A 17,837-nucleotide genomic window follows, 5' to 3' on the forward strand; every position below is an offset into this window, starting at 1 on the left:
TAAGAAGCTGCGAGATGACAGAGGGCAGAGGGAGAGAAAGGGGGAAGTCTAATTTTAGCTGGGCGTTCACACTCAAACTGCCCATACACAACCCATTAGATCAGAGATTGCCCAGAGTACACAAACGCAGAACATTTGAACTAAGAGCTTGTTTGATTTTGTTTGCTTGTACTACTTTCATTGCACATTTAGTCTCCAATCTCTGAGGGCGGTACTACAAAGCAAGGTAACTGGCTAAGCCAGGGAACTTTGGGAGTAACTACTGATCTCTAAAAAAACACTGCACTGAACAGCTATTGTTTTTAGACAGATAGCTTACCTGGGTAAGCCAGTAACCTTGCTTCATAGTATACCCCTCCGGTCTGAAACCATACCCTCTGCTGCTGTTGTTTTTTTCTATGCAATCCAGGAGCTGGCTTTTACTGAGATCAATATCACATGGGAGACTTAATGCAAAACGTGACAACCTCTTCCACCCAGAATCTCATTTTTCCAAAACAGGAAAAATATCTACCTAAAATGAAAATAAATAAATAAATAAATAAATAAATAAATAATTAGAAAGCCGTTTCCTTTGAGGCACAAAGGAGCGCTGATTGGGATCTACTAAAAACCTAATAAGCATGATTAATTACTCTGAGTAAAGACACAGTCAAGATAAAGGAGGCAGCTCAAGGCCAGCAGTTCCATTCAGCTTGGCCAATACTCCCGCTATCTGAGCTGGGAGATGCACACTAATGGTTAACAGGAAGGGGAATGGCCGTGTCCAATATAATCCATTTCCTGTCCTTTTGTCCTTCAGGGATGCATGCATATGGAGTCTTGGCATTATTTTGCGTCAAAATACTCCTAGTCTAACGGATATTATCTGTGTGTAGGCTACACCTGTTACATGTGGCGTGAATGATTTTATGATCTTAAATGTTATTGTTTTTTCTATGTAGTCTTTCTATGCAGATTGCAGAGCTGAAATGCTTCCAAGTAACTAACTTCCCAGTAAAAGGACATTACAGTATTATCTTATCTTATCTTATCTTAAATAAAAGCCTGGACAGAAGTACACTTATTTCAGTATTTAGTACTAGGAGCTGGACTGGTGGCTGGTGTTGGGTCAGTCTTTGTTCCCATATTTATTTAAGTGAAAAAAAGTAAGGGTGAGGTGGACTATGGGTCCTGTGAATTAGGGATGGGATTAGTAGGTTACCTTTGTCTTTCTCACTCTAAAATTGTATAATGGGCTCAATGTCAGTAGAAGGGTATATTAAGTGGATGAAATAAGGTTTGGAGATTGGGCCTAAATAGGTGAAGCCGTTGTTTACCACACAGTAAAATGGAATTATTGGGTCAAACAAACAAGCAACTGTAACAGAAATCGGAAAAGTGCTTTCCACTTAAAGTTAAACTTAGACAAGCAGGGATCAAGGAAGTAGGGGCTAAATGGTGACGTGGCATGGTACCTCACCAGCTGCTGTTTACTTCAAGGTCAATTATGAAGTCACACAAACAAGCAGCCAAAGCATATATCGGAACGAGTATCGAAGATATGGGGCAAATTGGTGATGCGACATGGTACCTCACCATGAAATGAGAGAGTTAGGGGGTATGGAGCAGTCGGGGGAACCATGGCAACAGAGCCGAATATAGAGCCACAGATAAGATGTGCCCGTCTGCACGGTCTGTTTTGGCAGAGTGTAGAGGAGACTGTAGGAGCCACGTGTGAGGGAACCTTCACAGACGTCTTCACAGATGTATGTCTGTACACGTATGTCTGGGCGCGGACGCACAGAAACCCAGTAACATCCCCAGCTGAGGGGGTGAACACTACACAGGGCTCACAATAACAAAACGCCGCAAGGTTTCTAGTTCAACACGTTGCCAGATACATTCCTCCCCTATTTGAGTGTCTTCTTCGACAAGTGAACTGCTTGTTAGTATGAGAATGGGCAGCTACTCCTCTCGGTTCCCCTCTGTGTCTCCCTGTATGTCTGTAAGATGATGATAAGTCCGTGTTTAACTGGAAACACATGCTCCAGGGGGAAGCTTCTGGCTTCTGACCTTTATGATGCATGCCTTTACTACCAGCTAACATATGTGGATGGTATTTGCAATATTGCAAAAAACAACAAAACACCAAAGGCCGCACATCCTTTCCGTGTGCCCGTCAGATTCTATATTTACCGTGTACTCCGTCACAACCCCTTTATAAACTTCAAAGAATTCTTCAGCGTTGGCACGGTCCATGTTGATCTGCAGGGAAAAATGGTCAAACCAGTATAATCAATAACCATCTCATACATTAGGCAAAAGGTCACACAAAACTATCCAAGGTCATCCAAGTGGAAAGTGACACACTGCTACTCCCATGACAGTCGAGAAACAGTTACCAATTAAGTGACTGAAAATGGTGCGGTGTGAACATAAACGAAAAAATGGCGGCTTGAAATGGGATAATTATCTCATTTAACTTAATGGAATTTTATTTTACACACATTCTGAAAGTCTTAACTTCTACAGGCAATCAGATGAAAGTTTATAAGTCAGTAGCGGTAATTTTAAGGCCACAAAGCCAACACTGGTGACAACTGAATGAATGAATCTAAGTCCAGGAAAACAGAGGATATACAAACTCTCCACCCAGTTAAAATTCACTGGCAATTCACAACATGACTTTGTGCTACATGCAGCCACTGTGAAGTAAACCGGAAAAGCTCATCAGCCTGACAAGCAGCATCTTACATTCAGCCAGCCCTGTACTAATGAAAGCTCTTTAACAGTTCCCCATCATCAAATTTTTGTGCTCTGATTGGAGGGAGGCAGTGGGGAACTGAGGAAGGTCACTGATTCAAGGACTGATTGCCTGATCAATGCCAGGGTCAGTTTGGTCCAGATACAGGAAGAAAAGCCCCAGGTCACATGACGATTTGTGGTACACTGGGGGGAGGGGTCCTGATTTACATCCAGCAAAATTGATAATCCAAAACAGATTTGCTTTGGACCACAAGGCTGTGTTAAAGAGTTAGGTGCATTTTGTGAGGTGATGATTTCATGCCTCAAACTTTTAGAGCTAAAATAAATGGGACGTAAGATCATAGAAAGGCAAAGAGAGGCGTACTTGAGGGAAACTTTGTTTTTTGCTTTTTTTTTTAAATAAGAAATAACATTTCATGTACCATCTTACCATCTGCAACGCTGTGATTTCAAAACCTGCATCTATGATGGATCCCAGGATTTTTCCGGTCAAGACTGTTACAAGATAGAGCCAGGACAGGGGAAATGTTAGAAACAAAGAAAAAGGCTGAATAAATCCTATTCCGACATGCTCTAGTGAGATAGTGCTCTCACTTCCACTGCCCTGATTTCTATCTTCATTTCACATGCACTACTCATACAGCTCATAACTCATACAGCACAACCAAAATGAAAAGCACTTGATATATTACTCTGGGTTTATTGTTTTCAGAAACATACAGACAGTACCTATGTCTTCACATAGCTTATCATTAATGCTGTCACAGGGCCAGTCTTGATTAAACATTACATAAGACTTTGGCTCAGATTCTCAACAGAATGCACTGGGCAGAAACCCCCAGTGTCCACGGTTGGTATAGAATGATATGGAATCAATATGACCTCTATAGGTCCTAGAGAGACAGCAGGGCTAAATGGTGTTGAAGTCCTGAAGGCTCTCAGATAGTAAGAGAGTCTGGAATGGAGACAGCCCTGATCGGGCACAACTTTCATTAGCAGAACCCAATCTAATCAATTAATCAATTGATGGATATATAAATAGACAGATTTGATTAGATTGGATGGACGGATGGACTGACAGACAGGCAGACAAATAGATATACAGCCAGACAGAGAGATAGACATGAAGACCCTTAAGAGAGATATTTACTACATCGTACAGATTGCTGTATTCTGAGTGTGAAAACATGATGTGATGTGATGACATATGGAATTGGAAATGAGAATGGGAGAGAAATTAGGAGGAAGTGAGAGGTGACGTATTGCAAACTATTTTGAAAACTATTTTGAAATGTAATAATGCTTCCAGTGGGCTCACTGCCTTCTGTGTCTCTTCCTCCTGATGATTCATGCCTCCTGAGAAGCCAAAGATATTAGGGGTAATATATTTCACTATCAGCTCCCTGTCACCAGAGCAACAGCAGCCAGCAAATGAGCAACAGACTCAGCAAATGAGGCCAAATGTGGGATGGAAATATATGATGATGATGATGATGATTTCTATAAACAGACTGCAAACAGATTATTGGACAAAAGCTAGAACAGTAATGAACAGAATTATTCAACCATTATTTTGCTTCCATGTCGGTCCACAGAAATCGACAGAATATACAGTTTGGCAACTCAGGATACAGACACGGTCATCCAGATGATGAGGCTCAGACTGTGTTGGCAGGCTCAGCTGATGAGTGGATTATATGTGTGTGTGCACATGTGTGCTCTGTGTTCTTCGCAAGTCACGCCGCCTGGCCCGCCGTTCCGTCACAGCATCTCCCCAACGCACCAACTCTGTTGCTAGGAGATGGATCTCCGGGTGCCTAGCAACACGTTTCCCTATTCCAGTCATGAGCGAGGCAACAGCAGGCTCGCCTCATTGGCCGACACTCTCAGACAGAGGAAGGTGTGACTAGGTGTCAACCGGCTAGACCCTGGGGACAGAAAAAAGACCAGCCGGGAGCTGCCATTGGCAGAGAATATGAAATGGAGCACTGACCTCCAATACGTCTCATTGGACGAGGACACAAAGCCCTCTGTGCCAGCTCAGCCTCAAAAAGTCACAACTAACTTTTATTATGATGGACTTTGGCAAGGGGTGATGTGGGCACTCTAAGGGTTAATGAATACAATGTAATGCCCTCCTGTTTAATCTATACTGCTCAAAGCGACATCGTTAACTGTGCCCCTAATTACCCATTCCAGGGACACTCTTCTAAGTCACTCTTTGCACACTGACGCAACCCAATTGGCTACAAGGGAACATGGAGAAGGAGAAGAAAATGACGGGAGCAAAACTGGGGCGTACCAATCACACCACTATTAAAAGTCCGTCAGCGTAATGTAGTGGAGCATGTGTGCAAACCATTTTTCCCAGTATTAGCTCCTTGACCGTGAGCGTGAGCAAATGATTAGCCAGGTTTTAAAGGATCCTGCTGCTCGCTGCTTTCGGGCCAAGCCAGTTTAAGGCAGCGGAGAACTGCGAACATCACGGCGCTGCCTTGCCCTGCAAGCCACAAATATGTATCTGTAATGATTAAGCTTTTCCATGATCAGCCTGTACGAGGCTAACACAGGCCAAACCCACACTCATGGATCCAAGAACATTTGTGCTGCGCTCTGCACAAATACACATGCACCATTTCTATCCGAGAGGACTTCCTGTCACTGACTGAATCAGTACGTGAGTCACAACATATTGGAACATTGAATGGGACCAAACTAAAAGTTGGCACACTGATGAAGCGTGGGCTCCAGATCTCCAAATCAAATTGTGATCTTGCCCCAAATCCTCTTTGAATTACCTGGGTGTGGAGGCTACAGATATGAGCACTGCAGGTGGCTGGCTATGTGTGAATGTGGATGCTGTGTTTGTATGTGTTGTGTGCATGTATGTGAGTGAAAATATGAGTGTGTTCTCTCTATCTGTGTGTGTGTGTGTGTGTGTGTGTGTGTGTGTGTGTGTGTGTGTGTGTGTGTGTGTATGCTTATGTGAGCATCATGTGTATCTGTGAGTGTGTATGTGTGTTTTTTATGTGTCTGTGTGTGTTCCTTTGCACAGTCAGCAGGGTCTCTGGTCGGTCCTGCAAGGGTGGCGAGTGAGTCACACACAACAAAACACAACACAAGCTGCCGTTGGGCTGCTGGGAGTGAAAAGCTCCTTGGTGAAAACCGACCAACACTGCAGCATGTCCCTGCCATCTCCGCTCTCTCTCTCTCCCAACATGCACAGCATACATACATTCCTACAGACGACCAGACAAACTCCACAGGCGTTTGCTTTTCCACTAGTAGGCAGAGAGGTAATCTACCTTAACACCTCTATGCCTTCAGGGCATAGTAAAAGTAGTATAACTATTGTGAAAGTGCACTGCCCACACAGAGAAGTGAAGTGTGTACTTTCAAAAAATGAGAGCTCCACCCACTACCTAGTTGGCAGTGAAAGAAAAGTATCTGCTAATCCCGGGCTTAGCCAAAATATCTGCCATGGATCTGCTAAGTCTGTCTGAGACAAAGAGACGAAAAGGAGTGAAAATAAATGTATCTATGAGCACGCAGCAATATGGCAACACAGTGAAAAATCGACTCCCAGGTCCACGGGTTTAGACAGAAACCCCCCTCGGAGAGACAAGAGCTTGTGTGAAATGTCAACTGGTGGTCCAGTCAGAGCAGGGCGATGCGAAATATCTACCACTGCTTGGGCCAGAGGATTTGAGATTTCACAGGTCAGCGCTCCGGTGGCATGCTCCACGAACAGGGATCAGAGAGGGGATTTGGAAAAAATACGGAGGGAAGGTTGGTTAAGAATATGCACTGGCTTTGGCGGGGGGGAGTGACGCAGTCCTCAACATATAATGAGCACAACAACAGTCCAGGGCTGAAGGGGAAAAGGCACTTATATAAAGAGTTATTATACGGCTCTTCACAATGCTAGTACAACGCTCCATTGACTTGAATGGGATTTCCCAACATTCTACGGTAAACTTCATGTAATTACCTCTGCAAACATATAATTACCGCTGTCAATGGCAACGGGTTTTGTGCTTCTGATTTAAGTCTTTCATATCACTCCGCAAGTAGTCCGGTCACTTCTTGCAATGGAGCTTCATTCAAAAGTTAAAGCAGACGGTTGATCAGCTGTGTAATAAAGAATGTTTGATTCAAGTTCTGCGTGTGTTGCGAACTATTTGTTTCTCAGCAAAAGCCACGATGAAACGGCGGTGTTCCATACATTATCCCTTACATAAGATTGAGCTGAAAGGAAAGCAGCAGGAAATCACCTCTGAAATGGGTGTCAGTTTCTTCAGCCAGGTGCGTTGAGACATTAACTACTCACTGCACCAAACACACGCACAGAAAAATGATGATGAGAACAAGCCATGGGAGTAAGACCACTTGTAAGCACATGAGAGAAGCCATAATGACTCATCACTTTCTTTCAGATGTGGGAGTAATGACTAGTCCACATCGTGACGCAAAATGGCCTTAAGACTTACAAAATAGTCTACCAGAACACCTCGTTCTGACTAATTACAGCTATAATTTAAGGCCCAATCTGTCCTCAAAACACAAGGCACACACACATACACATACACACACACACAGCAAAGGCATTAAAGTGTCTTACTAAAGTAGGCACTAACGTAAAGGCCCTTAAAATCCCTAAAAGAAGGGGGTAGACTTGCTAAAGCATTTCCATATGCAGTGAAAACATGGAATCAGTCCTACAAACTGACCTTAACCCTTAAAGGTGTAGGTTTTTGAACGTTCTAAGTTCCGCAACAATTGAAGGTTCTAAAATTCTATGTTGAATTCAATGAACCCAGATATTCTTTAGAACGTTCATTTCTCAACATTCCCGTCACACCAGTGTGATGGTACTCCTTTAAGGGTTAAGACCATCAATTCGACTACTCCCTACAAGTTTCACAAAGAGGAATATGAGAAAGAACATGAGCAGAATAGAGAGGAACATGAGGGGAGTGTTGCTGTTGTGGTCGCGGTCACATTTGGTGTGTGTCAACCATGCTAGTGTGGGACTGTGGGATTGCACAACGTGAGAGCCTGCAGAGCGCGGTGGCTACTGGTATGCCTGATGCGTGAGGTGAGCGGCGGGGCAGCTGTAGCAATCCTGCCTGATCTGGAGGAGCAGAGTTTAAAACCCCAACCTACAGGGTGGGAGGGGTGGGGTGGGGGTGTTGATTAGGGGTGGGGGCTTGTGGAGGGAGTATGGTCAGGGTCAGTGGGGTCCTGTCAGGGTGGGCTGGGGTCAGTGGGTTGGGCTGAGAGTGTGGTGTCGGGCCGATACTTACTCTCGGAGATGGCGTGTGGCTTGATGACACAGCATGTGCTGTCTGTGTATTTGGCTGTGTTAGGGGGTCCGTGGCCAGCTGTGGATGGGAAGAAAAATTCCAGTTCCTGCAAAAGGAGCAAAAAAGAGAATTTTTAAAACACAATTAAGACCGAGGGCCATATCTGTGTTCAATAATCATGCACACATGAGCTGACTAATGTACAAGATTACTGGGTCTTCAGAGAACAGCATTGCTCTCAGAATGAAAGTCGACTGCTCAAACTCCAGCAAGAGTGCACACCACTTATAGCCAGGGTGTCTAGATAAGGACAGAGCTTTACCCTCGCAGCAGATGCCAGCGAGTCAGAACCGTGTGCGGCGTTTCTGGTGCCATCTGTGCCAAACTGAGCACGCAGGCTGGACACCACCTCTTTCCGTGCCACAGAGGAGTCTGTCGGGCCTAGAAGCTTCCGCCAGACAGACACAGCTTCGTCGCCCATCAGCTCCATGGCGATGACCGGACCAGAGGTCACAAACTGCAGCAGGTTACTACAGAAGAGGGGAAACACTTAGCCATGACAATCAATTAAATCTTGAATCAATCTTGAATTTCCCCTTGGGGATCAATAAAGTATCTATCTATCTATCCATCTATCTATCTATCAATTATGATCCTTATTCTTTTTTAGAATGCCATTAACAAATGGCATTGCCTCAAGGTGGTTGAGACGCCCAAAGCAAACATGTAGGTAAGGATGGCAAGGAAAAACTATTATTTTCAGTAGTCAATACAGTCACTCAATTCATCTGTGAATATTTGCGATGTCCAGCATAGATGCAATGATTAGCATAGGTGCAGGTTTTGTTTATTGGTTTGTATTTGCAATTTCCAAATTAAGTGATGACTCACAAAATCACTTCACTCTTCAATTAAACCAGTGGACCTAAACTTAAGTGGACCATCATTCAAAGTAACAAATTTGCTGAAAAAATGCTGAAATGCTGAAAGACATTCAAAGACACACATAGCAATGTCATTGCAATGTCAGAGGAATGCTGCAATTAGTAGTTTGACCAGTAGTCTCCTTGAGGAAGGCTTTCCAGCGGCTTCATCACACACAAGTCAATCATTCACCCCAACAGGACTCACTTGAAAAAAGACTTTGACTGATGTTCCGTGTAAAAGTCTGCCGCCTGCTTCCTGCAAAGAAACCCATAAAAGGTGCACACGGTTAATGAATGATCTGGCAAACCCAGAAAATCTCTACTCAATCCTATATCAAGACAAACTGCACTCTGTCTCTTAGACATCGATATTAAAGTAGGACAGGGGAAGAAGTGTAGTGCTATAACTGAGATTTTCTACAAACGGTACCAATAAAATGTCTTCCTTCAAACTTATAAAGGTCATCAGCACTGCTACTACATTTAACACAGAAAAATAAATAATAAGTGTAATTTACCCTCGCTATTAGATGTTTCAAAAAGACAGAAGGGTGATTTTTACATGGGTAATATGATGAGTGATTTTTACATGGGTAAGATGAAGCTCAGTCTGTGTGTTAAAAACAAGGCAGGTTCCAAGGAAATAGTCATGAGGCATTTTAGAATAACCTGAACTAGCCCACGGTTTCCTGACAAACAAATAGCCTAGCTCTCACTTTTTACCCAGCTTTATCTTTATGAGTTCGAGGAGAGATTACATATTAATCAGTTTTAACAAGGGGGACCTCAAAATATCTGGAGGACAATCTTTTAAAGGTGAAAGAAGGAGATTAGCCTTCCCCCATCTCCAAATAGTTGCCGAGTGTTTGTGTGTTTATTTTCAATACATCAAGGTTAGAACTCATGGCAAAGTGTATCCAAACTGCATTTCCCTGAGTGCATTTCCACATGGGCTTTTTCTCTCTGTCCTCATCAAAAGCACACACAACTAGCACAGAAGCCTCCACTTAATGCCTTGTTTGTTTTCAGCGTAGCAATATTTAGCAATATTTCTCAGACAGCACGTGAGGGATGCTGAAATAGCTCGCTTTCAGACGGCTTATGCTTTGGGGCCTTTGGCACAGGAGCATAATTCTGCACATTCATCGAGACACTAAGCAGTGTTGCTGCGCGAGCGCTCATTCGTTCTGCATAGTCAGGATCGGTGCTGCCACCATCTGCTTGCTTGCACAGCAGCCTGCAGACGGGACAGCCTCTCCCTCCCTCCATCCCTCCCTCTCCTGGCCCTCCTACCTCACCCGCGCTCACCAGGGGCCAGTCTCCAAGACGCTTCCCCACGCAACGGGACTTTTGCCTCCGTGCTGCACATGCAGCATTTCTCCTGTACGCTGCCACCACTGCACTGTGCGCTGTTGTTGTGAGGCTCCGGAATCACTTCAGCCTAATTAGACAGAGCTACTGTACGAGCTTAATCTGCAGGGTGGAGGCTTGCGTATCGGAGAGTAATGTTTACCCTTAAGCCGGGTTTGCGTTAATGGGATGACAAGGCTCAGTGAACAAATATCATTAAGCTTCATGAGATAATCCACAGCCAGCGCAACTGTCTACCGGAGCCGGTGGCTCTAACCACGGCAGTCTGGCTTCACACGAGTGCAAAATGTGGGAGAGAACACATCTTTCCCTAAATTCATTACAACATAATGATTGGGGACCAAATTCATGTCACTTCCAGCCATCATGCCCAAAAACATTCAGTGACATACACATATTGGCCCAGCTGACTGACAATCCCAAAGACCACGACCTGCACTTTGAATGTGGTTTGCAGAGATCCCACGTGAACGCACGTCAGCCCGCCTCTCTGGACTGATTGGAATATCTCATGCAAATGCCACCAAGCACTGAGCCCATCCTCCCAGTGCAGTGTCAGGTGAAAAAAAAAAATTCAGGCGCTAACGTTTATGTAACGAAAATATATCAACCACATCTTTTCCCTCTATGAAAAGACTGATGAAGAGACAGTGATTGTATCATTGTGACACTTCAGAAGTGGTTGGGGCTTTCCATTCCTGCTACATATCCTCTCCCATTCAGAGGTTCTGTGAAAATAAATGGCTTTGTAGTGGAGGAGTTACCAGAGGCAGATTCACTGTCTTCATTGAACAGGTTCCTCTTCCTATTCATAAATCAGTCGACCACACAAGCAGACAGACAAACACGCCCACACACTACAAGAGGATGGCAGCAAGGCCTGGGGTTTTGAATTCACATTTTACAGTTGGGACTTCCCTTGGAAAACCTGTTTGATAAAATGCATAGAAACAGGCCTCAGCCTGAGCTTACCAAGTCAACTTTGTCATCTTGGCTTTTGTGATGATAAGGTTGGCTTCATAAATCAACTGTATTATATCTCCCACTTTGGTGACTGCATCTGGCTTGATCATGGCCAATGTCCTAAATGGAGGGAGAAAAAGGCAAACAGACATTAGCATTGGTAGACATTATTGTGGACAGCATTGAGATAGAGGGAAAAAACAGGAGGGGAAGGATTTGTCATTAATCACTGCTCAATGAGCAGAAGCAAAACTATAGATCAGATGCACTGGCACACAGTGACAATGTGTTCATGCTCAATAATCCCGAGCAATTAATCTGTCAGCAACAACAAAAAAGATACAAACTGTTCTATGAATGCCATTAAACCAGAGAAATATGAAAATCAACATCAATTATGCAGATCATGCCACAAATTATTGTGGCATGGCCTGCATAATTGATGTTGAGTTTCATATTTCTCTGCTTGATATATTCTTGGATGAGGCATGAAGGCAATTCAGGAAACCTACTGAACCAGAACTAGCCAGGCTGAAAGCCTTGGAGAGTGAAAGCAAGGGCTAAATACTCCAACCAGAGAGGCTTGGTTTTGGCTAGACTGCGTCTGGTCCAGGGGTGATAGACTAGCGTAAGAATGAGACTGGACGCTCTCACTTTCCTGCCAGGCAACACTGGACTGTAAACACGTCACTCTCTCCCTGCTGTTCTCATATCACCAGACTCCCTCCACCACCCTCCGAATCACACATTTACATTTTCAACACCCCACGCTGCAGCTCAGACTGGAAACAGATCTGGGCCGGATTAGGACCAAATCCATGCCAGATCTGGGCCAAACCCATGCCAGATCAGGGCCATATAAGGGCCATGTCAAAGCCAGATCCCTAACCATACTTTAATGCCAACTACATAACAGATGATCAGGAGAAATTACCCTGTACAGCATGGCTGATTGGGCAAGTGGACCTTTGAAAGTGCTGGTTGGCTCATTCGTTCTGAGAGGCATTACTCAGTAATCAGTGGACTGATTGAGCGGCACTGAGCAGGTCTGTGCGCCGCTCTTCACTGCTTCACGAGGAGATCTCTAGAGCAGCCAGTCAGGTGCTCAGGATACTGTTTAGCCCAGCACAGAGCCGATGAGAACTCCTCTGGAAGTGCATTGAGGCAAGATTAATTGAAGCCCTGACATCACGTCATGTAAAGCTACATTTTTTCTGCAGTTATTTAATTGAGAAATATAAATACTTTGTATTTTGAATGGACTGTGTATTAACACAATGTGACGTCACTGTCTGGCTTGAAGGCTGCATCACAGTATAGCGCACAATTCCATGCTACAATTCCAATTTCCGGCCTCATGCATGATATCTAAGAAACACTTGGACTACCTTTCTTTTTTTCTTGCTAGTTGAATGGCTGTGTAGTGGCAAATAGACTCCATCATAATACAATACTCAATTTCATGCTTCATGCATAGCATTCAAAAGACAATATTGACACCTTTCTTTTTTGCTTCCCAGTTTGTTGGCTGTGTACTGGTCCCCGTAGCCAATCAGATTAAGCTGACGGGAAAACACATTAATGCGGTTGCCCACAAAAAGGTCTTCTAGGTGAAGCTCGTCGTATTTCGTCCTCCGCAGAAAGGTGCGCTGGTTCTTCATGTCAAACTGGTAAAACAAGGGAAGACATGTCACTCTCGCTGCAATTCATATCTCCATCACACTCCATCACCCTTCATCTCAGAGATTTACATTTTCAAAACAACACACTGCAGCTCAGACTCAGACTCATCAGGGCCACAGTCAAGCCAGACCAAGGACATGTTGACAGGCCTAGTAAGACTACATATAAAGTAATATGTTATAGAATGATAAGCAGCTTCTGCACACAATTCAACAGGATAAAATAGAAATGTTCCATCTTTACAAACACAGGAGTACATTATTGAACATTCAATACATTATTGTATACATTCATTTTTATTACAGAGTCAAGACATTAGCTTCCCATGTAGTCATAAATTCTTGCAAGCATGTGAGCTCACTCAGTTCCCCCTTACCCAGAAGCCCTCTGCACTCACCATCTCCACAGAGTCGTCTCTGGGGTAAAACAGCAGCTGGTAGCGCCGCAGGAGCGCCGCGCTGGGGTCGTACCATTCGGCCAGGAAGGCAAAGCGCTCCTCCTAGGGAGACAAGGGAGGGAACGGAGTGAGAAGAACGGAGTGGAGAGGAGAGGAGGTGCAGGAGTATGTGTGTGTTTGTGTGTGTGTGTTGGAGTTCACAGATCTGACCTCCAGCTCCTGCAGACAGGCGGACACAGCTTCTTGGCTGACCCCGGCTTGGAGGTGACAGTCCAGGCAGCCTGCCATGTCAGTGTGACCCTGCTGCAGCTTGTGAACCAGCAGCGGCATGAATCCCCCCCCCCCCCACCCCACCCCACACCGCGCTTTCCTCCCAACTCCCCCTAGGGACTGACAGCCGACTCCAAAGCTCCAAAGCTTGGGGAGCACATCCCTGGCTGTGAAGAGCTCGGAGGCTAGAGACTCCTGCTGTGAGACTGCCAAAAGGTCAACATGTTTTTGTTTTGTTTTTTGATCTTTTTTCTCCCCCTCCACCCCAAGTATTATGTATTTGAACAGTTGTGTGTGAGTGAGTGAATGTGTGTGTGCCTGTATCTGAAACAGGGAATCCCAAGAAGAGGGATACTACTCAAGTGGTATTTCTCAGAATGTGTGTGTGTGTGTGTGTGTGTGTGTGTGTGTGTGTGTGTGTGTGTGTGTGTGTGTGTGTGTGTGTGTGTCTTCTCTTCTCTTCTCTTCTCTCCTTTGAGAAATACTTGCTGTGCCTCACATTTCAAGCTTTCACCTTCATCTCCCATCAGCAATGCCCTTGAAATGAAACATGGAGGTGTCTCTGATACGCCATACCACCACCCTGTGGGTGGAGGGACACATAGCTCCAATGCCTGCAGCTTTTCTCTAACCGGAGCCCAAACATGACACCTACGTGCAACACACACGTGCCCCAGAACGGTGAATTCACTTTCATCATGAATATTCCTGGTATGGATCGAGCATTTGCTGCTGCAAATGGCACACAAGGACAAACAAAATTCACTTGATTAATGCCACTTGGCATAGGCTACATGAAGTACCATGGCATACCATAGTGTCAAAACAAATAACCTGACTTAATACATTTTAACACAACTGAGTATCTTTAAAAAAAAAAAAAAAAAAAGCTTTATTAACACCTTCCCATAGTTTACAGCAAAGTTACAAGCCTAATCAAAACAGTACCATTGACCAGTCATATAGGTACATTTGCACACTTCCATTTACTTATCTAATCAATCATTCACCTCCTAGTAGAAATAAAGACTATACATAGTAACCCTTTGATGGCTGTATATACAACCATTAATGATTATGAAATTATGAAAGCTTCCCTGTATATGACAAAAGAGTCACGGAGCTGCTTTAAGTGAGATTATATTCAAAGGATATAGCCTAGCCTAGCCTAGACAAGATATGACCTCTAATATATATATAATAATATAATCTCATCAAGCACATTATTTCAATCAACTAGAATAAATGTACTTAAACACTTCTATTTCATTCCATCCCTCCAAAGAGTGTGTGTGTGTGTGTGTGTGCGTGTGCGTGTGTGCGTGTGTGTGTGTGTGTGTGTGTGTGTGTGTGTGTGTGTGTGTGTGTGTGTGTGTGTGTGTGCGTGTGTGTGTGTGCGTGCGTGCGTGCGTGCGTGTGCTAGATATGAGACCCTCGCTCACATAATTGAGCAGTTTATCTGTCTGATGGGGCCCAGCCCCCAGCTACACAAACTATTTTTACTGCACAGGCAGCTGTGCTGCTGATAGTATTGACAAGCACAGGCATCTCTAGGCAAATGAGCAGTGGCTCACTGGCTATATTAGTAGAGCTACTTCTGCTAGGAAACCCTGTTTCCTGTGAGCAGAGACACTCACGCCATCAAATTACTCCATACCAATGTCCTACAGTCATCCCCCCACTGTCCAACCCAAATAGGGAACTATTGATTTCATCAACTCTCACCAGCGCAGCCAACATGGCCGCCAGTCAGGCCCAGAGCTGATTTAGTCTGCGTTTCACACAGAAAAAGAACATACATCTGATACTTATGATTGCTGGGTTGGGTTTTTCAGACCCTGTGTGGTCAATGAAATGTCACATTAATCAAAAGCTAGGCTACACTTCCCTCTCCCCCCCTACTCCCATACTAATATATGTCAATTAAGTCTAAATGAGGCATAGTTTTATGGTTTTGCAAAGCTTCCATATTTTCCCCTTGAACACTTATTAGCTTGCCTGCATATCTTTGGATCCATTTGGATGACTTTGGATGAAAACCTCCACCACATGACTAGCTGTAACTGTATCAGTAAATGCTATGCCATAGGCCTACTAGTCTACTAAATAAATGTAATGTGATCGTCAATTATTGAAGTGTACATGCCATGGGAATTGAACCCAAGCTTATTGTGAGCAGGATTCGTTCAGGCCCTGAGGTGTTTATCTTTCTGACACATGAGTGAAGTCTCGTGCGAAACGTGCCATGGCTTTCTGCCACAACTGTGAAACGACTCGCTGGGATCCCCAGATTACTCACGCTTGTCATGCTGGAGGTGGTGAGCAGCTTTACAGACGTGAGAGATCTGATGTCAGGACAGAAGGTCAGAGTGTAGCCAAGGACAGCTGAGGATCACCGGCTTAGGGACCACCGAGAATAAAACACTGGACTGGACCAGGTACTGATCCAGTGTAGCTCTAGCTGTAGCATCTGTTTCCCAGTCTGCAGCTCTCTGAAGTCTATCTACTAAACCCAGGACACATACGGCACTGCCAAAGAGACCACCTCTTCATTGACTCTTTTGCACTATTTAGAGCAGTTCAACTGCAGAAGGAAGGGCCAATATGTTTTCTTTCATTTCAACAACAGTATACTCATGTTTACACTTTCCAACTTTCAACTACAACTCTGAGAAGAAAATAATAAAGCCTGTGACAATCCACAATGGAAACTCAAAACAACGCTAATCAGCTTCAGAGCTGTGATATCTAACAGAGAGCTTGTATTACAGACCACTTCTTGGAATCCCAACAACATAAATATTTTCTCAGACACCTACCGTCTCCTAGTCCTCCTAGCACTATGATTGGAAACATTTCACACTGCCGACTTGCACACAGCTGACAGATAAGTGGAACCAAGTTTGAGACAAACATAAAAAAGTTTGTTTTTCAGTACAACACAAACAATAATTGGGTAAAATGCAGACCACAACAAACCATGGCCATAATGTAGCCTACCTCCACATAATATGACAGTGTTTAAGTGTGGGCAGTGTTTAAACAGCCCAATTCTGCGGACCAAACTCCACCTATCCCTTGCATGCTCACAAAGCCATGTGTTGATTAGCTGGAGTTGTTTAGGGCTCAGTCCACTATTCTTGTTTGGCTAGTGGGGTCCGGGGACCCAACACCAAGGCTCCCCATAGCCAAAGGGTTGGCAAAATAATTTGCTTTAAATTATCATTTTGAGGTTTATCATTTTAAAAATGTGTATCTACAGATGACGCCCATTTTCACCCATAAAACTATTACATTGTGCCTATTTACTACCACCCACATTAACATTTAACTTGGAAAAACTTCACTCAGGTCATGAAGAACCATCCCTACTCCTGCTTAGTTTGGCTTATTTTTCAGCTGGCTAGCTAGCTGATAATTGTGTAGAAATGTTTGAGTCAGTCCATGTCGACAAGCCATGCAAAATCCAAAACTAACAAAAGACACCTAATGTCAATGCACTGTCCCCTCACTGTCAAGTGCAGCAACAGGCTTGGATGCCATATCAAAGGCTGCAGTTAGACCATATTTCATGACCAGGTCTGTCTAAACTTAAAGGACATGACATGCAAGCTTCCACCACGTGCATCGAGTTTAGCAAGACTATTGCGAAATGTCCTGTGGTCTAAGGAACAAAACTGGTTTCGTGAGTTAAGTTAGTCTTCCTGTATGTACTTGTTGTAGCATCAAAAAGAAAAATGTTATGGTAGTGGTTAAATGATGAGTCATACTTGTTGCACAGACAGCAGCTCAATCAATCTGGGAACCGAGGTGAGGCCACATACAATCTCTGAAATAACTGTTCAGCTAACATGTAGGCGTAGTTCCGCTATTCCACTCACTGCACCCAACTACAAGTAAAGGTGAACAACCAAATATGTGCTTGTTGATGAGGTTTCCCTATTAAAAAAAAAAAACTGAAAAGCTGCACTGAAAGGACAGAAAGGAAGAAATGTGATGCACTGTGTCTAAGACTCTGACACACATACCTCCATAAAATTACAAACATATCATGCCAACAGTAACCTAGGCCTACCTTTTGCATCAATTAGGATGTCATTTCTAAATATCAGTTAGGTGTCTTATATTTTTTTTAAAGGATTGATTGGTATAACGTTTGTCATTCTGTGTAAT

The 17,837-nt window shown here is 44.0% G+C and overlaps 1 protein-coding gene and 1 long non-coding RNA gene across 5 annotated transcripts in view; both read right to left on the reverse strand.

Annotated features, from left to right (window-relative positions):
* Positions 1-17,837, reverse strand: part of nme7 (NME/NM23 family member 7) — a 34,622-nt gene that overhangs the window by 15,578 nt on the left and 1,207 nt on the right. For 3 of the 4 annotated variants that reach the window (XM_048252681.1, XM_048252680.1, XM_048252682.1), the window contains 8 exons: positions 13,395-13,496; positions 12,815-12,981; positions 11,324-11,434; positions 9,186-9,236; positions 8,377-8,584; positions 8,055-8,160; positions 3,179-3,243; positions 2,179-2,247 (listed from right to left, as the gene is read on the reverse strand). In XM_048252681.1, coding sequence (XP_048108638.1) covers positions 2,179-2,247; positions 3,179-3,243; positions 8,055-8,160; positions 8,377-8,584; positions 9,186-9,236; positions 11,324-11,434; positions 12,815-12,981; positions 13,395-13,496 — 879 coding nt within the window. Of the gene's footprint in view, positions 1-2,178; positions 2,248-3,178; positions 3,244-8,054; positions 8,161-8,376; positions 8,585-9,185; positions 9,237-11,323; positions 11,435-12,814; positions 12,982-13,394; positions 13,497-13,604; positions 13,732-17,837 lie in introns of those variants that run through there. The other variant, XM_048252679.1, reaches the window with a different exon arrangement.
* On the reverse strand, positions 14,055-17,837 carry LOC125300632. Its single transcript, XR_007194594.1, has 2 exons — positions 15,964-17,837; positions 14,055-14,396 (listed from the first exon to the last, which is right to left on the reverse strand). It is a non-coding gene; the product is annotated as an uncharacterized LOC125300632 (long non-coding RNA).

The sequence above is a fragment of the Alosa alosa genome, chromosome 9 (genome assembly GCF_017589495.1).
Source record: "Alosa alosa isolate M-15738 ecotype Scorff River chromosome 9, AALO_Geno_1.1, whole genome shotgun sequence".
NCBI lineage: Eukaryota > Metazoa > Chordata > Actinopteri > Clupeiformes > Clupeidae > Alosa > Alosa alosa.